The sequence below is a fragment of the Chrysoperla carnea genome, chromosome 4 (assembly GCF_905475395.1).
Source record: "Chrysoperla carnea chromosome 4, inChrCarn1.1, whole genome shotgun sequence".
Classification (NCBI taxonomy): Eukaryota; Metazoa; Arthropoda; class Insecta; order Neuroptera; family Chrysopidae; genus Chrysoperla; species Chrysoperla carnea.
In genome coordinates this window covers 6,611,889-6,625,152 of record NC_058340.1, presented here as the reverse complement: position 1 = coordinate 6,625,152, position 13,264 = coordinate 6,611,889, and the positions used below count along the sequence as shown (strand labels likewise).

The 13,264-nt window shown below is 30.6% G+C and overlaps 3 protein-coding genes across 3 annotated transcripts; 1 reads left to right on the top strand and 2 right to left on the bottom strand.

The window, feature by feature from the left end:
- Window positions 1-1,114: 1,114 nt before the first annotated feature.
- Window positions 1,115-3,355, bottom strand: LOC123298407 (islet cell autoantigen 1). The gene is made up of 2 exons (XM_044880402.1): window positions 2,091-3,355; window positions 1,115-2,024 (listed from the first exon to the last, which is right to left on the bottom strand). The coding sequence occupies exon 1, from the start codon at window positions 3,332-3,334 to the stop codon at window positions 2,153-2,155; it is 1,182 nt and encodes a 393-aa protein (XP_044736337.1). The 5' UTR covers window positions 3,335-3,355; the 3' UTR covers window positions 1,115-2,024; window positions 2,091-2,152.
- Window positions 3,356-6,310: 2,955 nt separating this feature from the next.
- On the bottom strand, window positions 6,311-7,998 carry LOC123298406 (la protein homolog). The gene is made up of 2 exons (XM_044880401.1): window positions 7,886-7,998; window positions 6,311-7,721 (listed from the first exon to the last, which is right to left on the bottom strand). The coding sequence occupies exon 2, from the start codon at window positions 7,715-7,717 to the stop codon at window positions 6,530-6,532; it is 1,188 nt and encodes a 395-aa protein (XP_044736336.1). The 5' UTR covers window positions 7,718-7,721; window positions 7,886-7,998; the 3' UTR covers window positions 6,311-6,529.
- An 861-nt stretch (window positions 7,999-8,859) lies between these two features.
- On the top strand, window positions 8,860-13,253 carry LOC123298405 (folliculin). Its single transcript, XM_044880399.1, has 7 exons — window positions 8,860-9,255; window positions 10,330-10,554; window positions 10,780-10,998; window positions 11,596-11,718; window positions 12,371-12,608; window positions 12,674-12,776; window positions 13,092-13,253. Exons 1-7 carry the CDS (start codon window positions 8,953-8,955, stop codon window positions 13,228-13,230), a joined length of 1,350 nt encoding a protein of 449 aa, XP_044736334.1. The 5' UTR covers window positions 8,860-8,952; the 3' UTR covers window positions 13,231-13,253.
- Window positions 13,254-13,264: the final 11 nt, after the last annotated feature.

Sequence of the window (13,264 nt, the reverse complement as noted above, 5' to 3'; positions counted from 1 at the left end):
TGTATTTTTTTTTTTTTGTATATTAGATCAAAAATATATTAAGTACTGTAGTTTTATAAGATATTATATATTTTTTTATTTTGAAAAAACTTCCTTAGTATTTTAGCACAGGTTTCCGTCAGCTTACATTTCCAATAATAAATACTCCTCAAGAAATTGGTGTGTGACTTACTTATGCTTAAAAACCTTTTTATCTACGAAAATTCTTGAGAGAAAGTGAGACGTCCCCTTTTTACGTGGTTCGAAGAGTTTTTAAACTCCCACGCAGGCTTTAATTTGGCGAATATAATTGTTATTTTATTAGGAAGATTTTCTGCTTTCAATAATCGGACAGCATCATGTTTTATCTACTGTCGTGCAAAACTATTTTTATTTTGTTATTCAATTATTTTTCTAGTGGAATAACAAAAAACAAATATCCGTCAAATTGAGGACTGTGGAAAGTAAATAACTACCCAAGAAACGTAAAAAAGAACCTGTCTTAGATAAAAAGTTGTAAAGCTAAGCTTATCTAAGCCCAGGCACTGATTTTGTAGGTGTATTTATCAAAGACAATGTATGCTGATGCGAACCGTAACTATTTTTAACGCCGTTACTAAATTCGTAAACTATTTCGGATTTATCATGAATTCATTGGGTTTTCGAAAACAATGCTTAGGAGAAAATATATTTGTATTTCTTACGATAAATATTTTTGCCCTCTAAAGTTTTCTGTATTTCGAACAATTTTCAAACAATTTGTCCTCTCTCTAACAGTACTCTTAGAGATAGAGAATAAAAAATATCATCCGAATATTTTATCTAAGCTTATGTTCATGATCGGCTCAGGACTATTAAAGTCCCTAAACAAAGGGTCTATGTGAAAGTTTAAAAAATTGTTAAATCCATAAAATATAAAATACATGATGAACCAAAAATCGCTATGAATTGAAAACAATGGTTAGCTTGTTTATGATACAAACAATTAGGAGATATCTTTACGATGGTTAGTAACTTTTGGTTCATCCAATATAGAACAAAATATGCAACGAAAAGGAGACTAGTTTACAATATTTAAGTTATTAAATATTTCTTTGGTTTAATACTTTATCACAGTTATACAAGAAATTTTAATTCGGTGGGAATGTCATTTGATATAATTATAAAATTCGAAAGAAAATATTAGGAAAATTAATTCTTCACTTTAGAAAATGTTCCAGAGGGGAAAGCTTGTGGGCTAACACAATTAAACCACAAAAGAATTTCTAGGGGTGTATTTTTTTTTTATCAATGATAAATCCTTAATACTGAAAAAAGAATAATGACTAACCTTAATATTAATTAATTAAGAATGGGAATGTCGAAACTTCGAATATTTTTAAAACTGAGGATGAATTAAACGAAGTATTACAGATAATTTTACGTGTTACGTCTTTTTTGGTCTCTGATTAATAGTTTATGAAAAATTCGAAGGAAATTTTCTTTGGTAGCTTTATTTAGCCGGGCGCTATTATTGAAATGTTATTAATGAACTATAATAAGCGGGGAGCCCGTGACTGCACTTATACGGTTTTCGAAATTTTGCATATGAATCAATGCTATTTAACGATAGTTACAATATGGACTAGGTGTGTTAGGGTTTATTCTGGCAGAAATATTTTATATAAATTTTTATATTTTTAATAATTAAAAGTATTTTGCACTTTCATGGAAATTAATTTCTAAGAGACCATTTTATAGCAAATTTTATCTATTTTCAGGAAAATTTGGTGTGACAGCTCTTGTTGTGGCAGAAAGGTCTGTTGCACCGATTTTTAATATATAAAGCCAATAAAATTTTACCCTTATCGCGAAATTACTTTTTTTTTAAATTTCGTTCGTTTTGAGTTCTGTCACATCAGTAAAAAATTAAAAAATCCTGACTAAAAATATTTCTGAACCTTGGCACACCTAATCCATATTGTGCCTACCGTTAAATAGTATTGATTCATATGTGAAATTTCGATATTCGTGTATGTGCAGTTTTACTGTAACGTGCTCCAGGACTATAAGTTTTAAAATAAAAAAGAATGTTTAAATTGCAATAATTGTGACAAACTTAAAAAACTTACTTGGGGCGAGATAAATGTTTTTCACTGAAATGTATTAGAAAACGAAAAAAATTAAGTACTTTTTAAGCTGGTGCATGTTCATTATGAGTACCTGACAATTTATCAGGATTTGAGAGTGGATCAAGTTCAGCAAATAAATCAAACCAAGCAGCACGATCACTATTACCAACACTCTTTTGTGAATTGCCCAAAGGTTTATTCTCCAATTTATGTAGCAGTAGCTGTGACGGCAAAAATTCAGCTGGTTGTCTAGACATATTATCATTTTTTTCTGTTGCTGTGTTGCTATTATCTTCCAGCAATAGACTTAACGTTTCATCTAACATCGAAGTTGATTTATTTACATCACCAAGTAATAAATCACTTTCTTTTTCAGAATCGATTGTAGCTTCGACATCTAACAGTAATTCATCTTGAGAGGTTTTGAATGGTTTTTCTTGTGTTTTCTGTATTGAATCAAAATATTCAGCATTAAAAAATAATTGATCATCTTGTGATTCAGATGTTTCCGCCAGAATATTCTCAGATTGTGGTGTAGTATTTATTTTACCAATTGCTCCATTTAATACTTGTCCAACTTTTGTTGCAAAATTAACCATTGCACTTTCATATAAGACTAACGCATGCGAAAACATATTACATCTTGCTGCAGCTAATAAATCAACTTTTTGTAAACAGGCCAATGTTAATCGGTCAAAATTTGCTTTTGAAGATCTTACTTGTGCCTGTGCTTTACGAAAACCGTTTAAACCACCCGATTCAGGATCTAACTGTGCCGAAGCTGATTTCATCCAACCCAAAGCAGCTCGATATTCAGTCCTAGATTTTTCCATTGCAGCCACTGTGGCTCGTGAATCTGTGATAGCACGTCCTCGAAACGTTTCTACTTCATGATGTAAACGAACTAATGATGGTCGTAAAGCCAATCTTTGGTGTCCAACATATGCTACAGCTTTACCAGCCGCATTCATTGCTTTTCCAACTTCAGTATTTCGCTCATTTTTACTACTTTCCTTTAAATATCGACCAAGTGCATTTTCTTCTTGAGCTAATATGCATAGACGTTCTTGAAAAATATCAATAATTCGTTGCAATTGAACACAACTTTCAGAAACAGATCGAAATAATTCTAATTTAGCATCGAGTTCTGCATCTGATGAAACAACACATTCGTCTTCTTTTGAGCCTAATTTACGTAAAACACATTTTTTCGTTACCCAAAATTGATGCTGCATTTTAGACATTTTTAAAAATAATATGTCAAAATTGACAGTTTTGTAAAATTATTTTTTTTAAAAGTTAACACTTGTATATAAGTCTGTGGTTGACACGTACAATATTCATAAATATGTATAAAGCAGAGAACACACTATCTTCGAAATACGCGTCTCTATATCGGTATTAGACTACAAGCTCATGCTAAAAATTTTCGGGTGAAAAATCCACCAGGAAATATGTTGAAAAGATGCTCCTTATATTATAAACTTTTAAAATGAACACACTGCATAACGTTATAGTTATAACACTTATAATGGTAAAACACGTGCATTTTTGTTAAATAATTTGGGGCCATCCTTAAATTACGTCACACTTTAAATGGGGGGGGGGGTATCATTCGAATGTGACATTGTTTGACAAGGGGCAGGGGGGACAAAAGCTTTGTGACATCAAATTTCAAAATTTATAATAAGGGCGTCGTAACCATCGGGTGCAGCTGTGGCTCAAGGAACTTAATCTTTGATCGCCCTTCACTGTGCTTCTGCCCCGAGACTGTGGTTACAGTGTAGGATCCGGAGATCCTAATTCGGATCCACGTTCAACAGTTAATAAGGTTACAATCTGTTCATAGTTTTGTATTTTTGATTAGCATAATTAAGTGTCTATTATTTCTTTACTAATCATTCATTGTCTTTATACTTTGAATATTTAACAAAAAGTTATTAAAGATTATTCAATAAATATAAGAATAAATGGAAATAACTGTTTTTTTTTTATTATTTTTCGATAAACTTAGAAAATGTGTGACGTCACGTCAGGGGGAGGGGTTTTTCAAAATTTGACAACTTGTGACAAAGGCGGGGGGAGGGGTTAAAAAGTCCTGAAATTTGTGTGACGTAATTTATGGACGGCCCCTTTATAAATAAGCAGGCCCAGAGAATATATCGGTAAAAGATATAGTCTCTGAGCAGGCCCGTGCGCAGGAATTATCTAAGGGAGGGGTTCAAATTTTTGTTCGCCATGCTAGGCCATTAAGTCAATAAAAACAAAAAATTCTGTTTTCGAGAAAGAGAACATTTAATTGGGTTAAAATGTGATATTCAGTAACTATTTTAAAATAAATTAATTCTGCGAGCTACAGAAAAACTTTTCCAAAACTCTCTGTGCATCGACCTCTACACCGTGATGTATATTTAGCGAGTGCAAAAACCGATCTAAGGTATGTTTTGAGACGACTCAAGGTTGAAAAGGAGCGTTCATTCGTCGCTGTTGCACATGCAAATCTTCCAGAATGTGAAGCATTTGGTAGACATTCGGAAACGCATCTTTGTTGCAATCATCGGGTAAATTTTCAGCACCCCGTCCGGCAATGAGTCTTCTCAATAATTTAAAATTTTATTTATCAATTAATCACTTTTTTGAAAAATTAATTTCGAATCTCTGTACGATTTATGAGAAATATGCTCTTTATTTTGGTAGAAACAAACACTAACTTCGATAGTTAATTTTTCACAAACCGTTCAGAGAATCGATATAAATTTTTCATAAAAGGCGTATAAAAGGATGATTAATTGATAAATAAAACTTAAAATTTTTACTATCATTTTCATTTTTACAATATCGAAATACCTTAATGCATATCTAACCCATATTTGTCTATTATTCATACACAAATTAAATACGTTAAAAAACAAATTTTATTCAAAAATTTAAGATTTACAATTTAGTTAACAAAAAATATCATGAACATTTTTTTTTTAAATAATATAACAATGGAAATTCAAATATGTAATATTTTAAAAGCTTAAATTAATTGATCTCAATAAATGAATGAGATAGATAATATATTAGTTTAGAACAACAAAGTTATTAAACAATTTATTGTATTGAATATGCCCAATGAATAAAAAAATAAAAATTTTTGTTCATTTTCTAAAAATGTACTGGAAATGTTTTTTATTAAATAAGAAATAATTCAGATATATCTTCATATGATTAAAATAAAGTGTTAATCATTTTTTATCAAAGAAACTAATATTTCCAGACAAAGGATAAAGCCGAGGGTCACCGCAGGTTTTTTAAAACGATCCTTTTGGCGAGTCTATCAAACATTACGATTTTTTTCAAATAAGCATAATGACATCATAATTGGGTAATCGTTCTGGAAAAAAAGCAACAAGGAATTTGTCAGACACTATGGCCACTCGATAGCATTAATAGTTATTAAACAATAATTATTAATGTTATCAAGAAGCTATAGTGTCCAAACAAATTCCCTGCTGAGTTTTTTTTTTAAACGGTAACTCTAATATGACGTCATCATGCTTATTCGAAAACGCAACCTTTTCGAAAAACAAAAAACGTAAAATTTGATAGATTCGTCAAAAGGAAGCCACTCTCGAAGTTTCAAGTATGTATTCATCATTTATAAGAAACCGTGGTGTCCCATGGTCTAAATGTAACCAAATTAATTTTTGAAGTTTCGTAGTTTTTGTTAATAAAAAAATAGTTGATGTTTTTGCTTGATCAAAAATATTGTATTCAATCGTTATCAGAAATATAAAATAATTTTTAAATTTATTATTATAATAATTATCTATAATTTATATTATTATAACATTTCAAAAATATTTATAAAAATTAACGTAACTTTTTGTAACTTGACTTTTATAAATACTCGAAACATAATAAATAACTACGTTAAAAAATTTAATGAAAGAAGAAAATTTTATTTTCTAAAAACACCATTGAAGATGAGGTTTTGAAACTTAAAAACAAAATATATTATTCGACATCTTCTGTTTTATGAAAGTGGCCAAAGCCGGGTTCATTTTAAATCATTATTACATAATTACAGTGGGCAAATTTGATTAATTTTATATTGTGCTCTTAGCCTTGAAGCCCGTGACAGTAATACTGCACTTCGATTACAGTGCAAGATCAGTCAATACTTAGCGGGAAGTTACAGGGATGACCTTCAGGGTCAACCGTTTTCCAAATTATTTTATTCCTATATATCCCGACTTAATAGTCGTACTATTTCCTCCTTAACAGTAAAAATAAAATAATCGAAATCCGTCCCACTATAATTAAATTGGATTTTTCTAAATTGTACCCGGCTATATCTAAATTACAAAAATTAATTCTTATTTTTAATCCACAAAATTATTCGATATATCATACACATCGAATAAACGGAATTTATTCTTACGTTTTCAACCTTATTTTCTACCTTTAGGCTTTCCACCACGTTTATTTTTCTTCTTACAGTTGAATTTATTTCGTCGATTTATCATCGATGCTTTAACTTTCTCAATATGTTTTTCCAGTTCCTCTCCTTCCAACACCCTTAATTTAATGTCACCGCCATTAATATCAATTTTTTCATCTTTAGTTTTTTCCAATAATTTTGCTCCAGAATCACTGCCTTGTAATCGAATATATGCTTCCGTTTCACCACTTTCAAATTCAACATATTTCACATCAACATCATACGTTTCAATGAATTTACTTTTGATATCGTCACGAAGTGTTTCAGGAACTAAACCAGAAATATGAACAATTGAACATTCATTCATTTCCGAATCGAGTTTTGTATCATCATTTTTCGTTTTCGATTCTTTCAATTTACTTAATGAATTTTTCGAATCTTGTCGTTCTTTTTTCTTCTCTTCAATATAAGTTTCTTGCCATTTAACGATTAATTCCGCTTTATCCGTATCGTAATGATAGGGTCCACCTTCTACGAACTTTTTACAATCTTCAATCGTTTTGAATATAACAAAAACGGATCCTTTAAACATAAATTTCTTCGTACTTCGATCTAAATACATTCGTTTATTCACACCTTCAACATTCGGTTTATCTTCGAACCATTTTAAAATATCGTCAATGTCAGCATTTAATGGAAATCCTTTGGCATAGGCTGTTCGTGACGATAATTCTTTACGTCGTTCTTCATTGAATTCTGGTATAGGAATTTCAGGTACTCGACGAATTTTTAAACGATCTTCACTCACTTGAACTAATTGCGTTTCGGATTTCGATAAAGCATTAAGTATTACTTCGGTATCGGTTGATATACTTGCTAATCGTTTGAAAGTTAACATTACTGATAGTGGAATCCAACCATTATCTTCTGCAATTTTACCTTGCATAAATTTATCTCTACTGAGATTAACATCACCAAAGTAATATTCGATTTGTCGAATGATTTTCTTTTCTAACTCGTTAGGAGGTTCATTTGTGACCTTTGCTTTCTTCGCAGGTGTTTCGTCAGTTTCACCGGTCTCGTCAGATTTATTGTCAGATAACGGACGCTTTACACCAATCTCGTTACTATCGTCTTTTGGAGTTTCATTTTTCTCTTCACCATTTTTTGGTGCATTTTCCACATCAACATTTGCCATTATTCTATTTGAACAAAATAAAATAAATTTAACCTATTAGTTTTAATGGCGTTATTGATGTAAAAATCAAACATTATGAAATAATTATTGCGTTAATTACGAAACAAGGAGTTCCCCCAAAAAAGTCATTAAAAACTATAATTGTAATAATTATTAAAATAAACTTACCTTATTTTTTCATCAATTCAATACTCAACACGTGCAATAAATTGATATCTAGTTTCAATAATTTAAAATGATGTGCGTGTAATGGTAATGGCATAGCTTAGTGGGAGATCTATGGAATAATTACTATGCCTTTAATTACGTACGCTATTTTCTCTATAATCACAAACTTATTTAAATGTAGACTAAGAATTAATTATTAAGCTTTTGTCAAAGAATCTAAATACATACTACTATTTTGTATAGAACAGTTCTATACAAATATACAAACCATGAAGGTTTTAAAGAAGAAGAACGATCGCAATAGAAAATATTGTCCCCAAAATATGGACAAAATAAGTGAGGCGCTGGGATCGCTAAGTTGTATCATTAAATGCGGGTTGTTGTGCTCTAATATACTACTTACCGACGACAGCGCGGCTGGTGGCTAAAAATGAACTATAAATTCTACAAATTTTCAGGGACAGGTGCGCTAATGCTTTAGTACATAGCGATCGTTCTCCTTCTTTATAACCTTCATGGTTCAGGTGTATGGTTAATTAACATAACCTATCAATCAACTAAAAAATAGGTGTAATTAATTAATTATACATTCCCAAACTCTGAAACCGTGTTTATCGTAATTCCCAAATGATTTCCTTTCGAATAACATAAAAATTAAGTGTATTTAATTTCCTACCTGCTAACTATACGCTGAAAAAAGAATCATTAATTACAGGAAAACTAATAATTCCCAAATTCTAAAATTATATTCCCAAATCCTCCCAAACGATTCCCAAATGAATGGAAATAGTTTGAGTGAAAAATAACAATTTTATCTGCTAAGTCCATCATTCCATTAATCAGTCTATAAATAACATATGAGTATGTCAGTCTGTGCTTAAATATTATGTAAATAAACAATTCGCATTATTCCCACAAATCTTAAGTCAAATCTTGTGACTAGTAGTTTTATAAAAACATGCAGGTACTTTATTTTTTGAATTTTGTATTTTGTGATAAGTATTGAAATATTATTGAATCTTAAAACTTATAAAATCAAACTGATTTCTATTTATGATACTTGAAAAATGAATGCCATTATTGGCGTTGGACAATTTTGTGAGATACATGGACCATGTTTAGTATTTTGTACACAAACAATTGTAGAAATAAATAATGAACCGATCGATGAATTTGAATTGGACGATAATACTGAACATTCACGATTATTACACACTTGTGAAGGTTGTACATCTATTGGTATTGGACAAGCATTAATTAGTAAGGATCATGAATCTGATCAAGTTAGTTACATTAGCACACAAACACCTAGAAAAAAATTACTTCGACAAAGTCTTAAACAAGCATGTGTACGAAGTTTAAGTTGTGAGGTAATTATAAATACATTTCATTTTTAGCACAATTATTAATATAATCTGATTATGAAAGCAATGAGTAAGAATATGAGGTATAATCTGCCCCATATCCCTTCTCATAGTGGTTAAAGTTTTGTAATGTACCCGTCATGCTCTTTTATTTGATACCCCACTTGGGTATATTTGAAAATAGTAGATTATTCACCCCCTCAGCTTTATCAATGCACAACTTTTTAAGTTTTTGAAGCATATCCCTTTTAACTCCTTATTCTTCTATATTATGCATGTATTGTACACAAAAACTATCCTCTTAAATCACTATCTATTAGAAAAAACCGCATCAGTACCCGTTACGTAGTTTTAAAGATCTAAGCATACATAGGGACGTGATAGGTTCAAACAGCGGAAAGCGACTTTGTTCTATACTTAATAACCATTGACCTGATGTGATTATTGTTTTGAATAAAAATACGTCGATTTAGGTATCGATGGGAAGTTCAAAAATGGTACACAGAAAATTTTAGGTTTCATCCCTTCACTCCCACCCACCTCAACTTTGAAATTTCAAATGACCCCCTACCTTGGAATATCTCATTTGAAATGGCATACAATTCAATCTTCAACCATGATAAAAAAATAAAATCGATCAATTGGTTCTTAAGATAGACTATCCAAAAGATGGAATTCATACCTTCCATCTTCTGTGCAGTTTATCTTAAGAACCCTTGATCGATTTCATTCTTGGTTGAAAAGTGAATTGTATGCCCCTTTTAAATGATGTATAACAAGGTAGGGGTCCCATTTGAAACTTCAAAGTTGAGTTGGCTAGGGATGAAATCTAAAATTCTGTAAGTACCATTTTTTAACTTCGCCTTCGATATTAATTCGACGTGTTTTCACTCAAAATAATAACAATCACACCAGGTCAAGAGATATTAAGGGTGGATACTTTTGAAATGAACACACTGTATAAATTGTATGAAATTGTAATTATTTTTATTTACACAATACCTCAGAATTTACTTTGAACTTTTATTTTTTTTTTGTGTATGTATTTCACTGATAAATTTTTTGATAATTATTGTTTAGATTGGAGGTAACTCAAAATCAAATGATGATTGTACGATGTGTTATTGTGACGGTGATCAAGGTGGACACACTGTACTCTGCTATACTTGGCGTATTCCTGATGCAAAAGCACGTGGATTTGACCGTTGCTTAATAATTGTCTTATTAATGAAAGATCGTTTTATGTTAATGAGCGTTTGGCCATTTTTTATTAAACATATTGAAGAATTAGTTAAACAGTTACAGGTAAAATTTAACATTCATATATAGCACAACAAAATTAAATAAAAAATCATGGTAATAAACAAAAAATTCATGCTGTTGTTTATCAGGTTGTAATAAATTCGTACCAAAAAGTCTAAAAAACCTATTTTTCGCTTGAAGCATTTTTATTGATAACAGTTATTTTTCGAGTTTCAAGCATATGTCAAGTTAAAAAAGCATCCTGTATATTATCAATTATTTTTCTAGGCAAAAGCAAAAGAGGTATGTGAAATTGAGCAAAGTAATGGAAACAATAAAGGAGCAAGGATACAATCTGGATGTGCACCATCATGTGCACCTCGAAGTCTTGCATATTTAACTGGATTACCAACTATTTGGAATTTATTACATACTCGATTTTCATGGATTCTTCATTCAGCACCAAAAATTTTACGTGAGGTTCCACCACCACGTTATTCATCTAGTGTAAGAACTACTAAATATAATATAAGGATGAATTCTTGTTGACTTCGAGTTGGGACATGTTTGTACTAAAAAAGTAGCTTTACATCGTACTTTGCGATTTTAATGTAGGATTTGACTGGCGTATGTACAGTTTGACAACCATCTCGTTAGCTATTTAAAATATATGAAGAAGAGTTTTTATGGACGTTTTTGTTTATAAAACCAAGAGGGAATATATTGTGGCTTGATGCGGGCTGTATCGGATGTGTACAACTTCAAGTGATGAGACTGATCGGCTGTGTTCATGTATACACATATACAACTACAGCGATCAAATGAAAATATTACGCACGCATCACACACAATACATTGTCTGAAGACTCTTTGTCTTATACATAAGATCGTCCATAAAAACTCTTCTTACTTCATACATTTTAAATGGCTAACGAGATGGTTGCCAAACTGCATAGGTATTAAATAAATAAAAAAACTCCATAAGAAACCAGCAGGATCTTTTAATTTGCTCTTAAATAATTGAATCCCCTACCCTCGTGATTTTGACTGTATTAGAGAGTTAGTTAATAGTAATTTGATAATTGAAAATTTAATTAATTTTAGCTAATAGATTCACAAGCCAATAGGAATTCAATTTTAAAAGATACATCCTTTCGAGATTTACATTCTAAATTATCCGACGATAATTTTATCGCTGTTTGTCATTGTGTTACTACTGGTATACAGGTAAGTTAGCATTATCTAGCTGTATAAGTATCTTGTATGATAAGGACGACGTACTTAACAGAGGATAATTTTACTATGTCACAAAAGTAAGGGGACGATCCAAGAACTTTTCAGCGATGCATTTTTTAACAAAAGTTTCAAGATAGACTATTGATTATGTCATATAGAAAGGAACTATGAAGACGTTAACGGGTTTTTATTGCATGAATCGTTCAATGAGTTATTAAGGAAGAAAAAACCCGCGTAGTGCTATTAAAGGAGAGGGTGAAAATTGAAGCTTGGGGTGAAAAAGCACCCTTTTTAGTTTTTTCCAAATATCTCGTAAACTTAGCAAAATTTCAAAAATTTTATATAAAAAATAAATAAATATCGGATTAGAATTTTTTTTAAATGAAAAAAAAATTTTGCATACCAAAACATTTGAAACAAATTGGAAAAAATGACAAAATGTCAATTTTTTGCTTTTTCGTCTGTATCTTTTTATAGACAGAGATATGTATTGGAAACGCAGCAGGAAAAAGAAATTAGATTTAATTTCTTTTTAAATAGTATACTAAAAAATGTTTTTGGTTAAAAATTGACCGAAATATAGCCATTTCAATCTGTATTTATGATTTAAACAAATTGTATTTATGATTTGTTTTATTTTTAGGTTGTTTTTCGTGGGGACGAAAGTGAGGGAGCACAATATATACAATTGCTAAGTGTTTTATTACCTCCAGGAAAATGTTTTACAACTTATAGTTCAACATACTTATTACCATCAGAATGTTCTCTATTAGCGGTTGGTTTTGGTATTGCTTTACCAAAAACATGCGCGGATGTATTCAGAATTGATATGCTAAAAACTGAATGGGTTGTGAGATGGGATGGATGTGTTCCTGAAAAAGGTAATCAGATCTATTTCGTAGATTTTCACAATAAATAATTTTTAAGATTTTTTTCTTTCTTTTAGCCAATAAATTATGTAGTTCAATTCTGAAAGCAGTTTTAAATGAAAAAATTAATTCGGCAACATTAAGAGCTCATATTCAAAGTATAATTTTAAAATGGCAAAAGTAAGTTTTAATTTATTAATATTTTTCACCTCCGTGCAGAAACTGTTAACTTTCTGCCCACTGTGCAAAATGAAGACGCCGCTTTCCGCCTCCGTCGGGGAGAAAAATAGTATACACACCACGGTAGCAAGTAAAGAATGTTTCTTATTTCATGTCACCCTCGGCTTCGCCTCCGATGACAATGAATATGAGATCTGAGACATTCTTTACTTTTGCTGCCTATTTAGTTATAATTTAAAGAATCATTTTTAGTTATAATTTAAAACAGGTTTTTTGTCTCAATAAAACATTAATGCTATTTATATATTTTTTTAGTACTGCTGGAACCCTAAATATGGCTGGTAGTAGTAGTATAAATAACAAAACATTATTACGAACCCTTGGAGTTGGCGATGAAGATCTACATTTTGTTAGTTATTGGGCAACTTGTTTACAAAAAATAAATAATCGTTAAATTATCAATTTTAATTAATTAAAAAGCGTTGTTA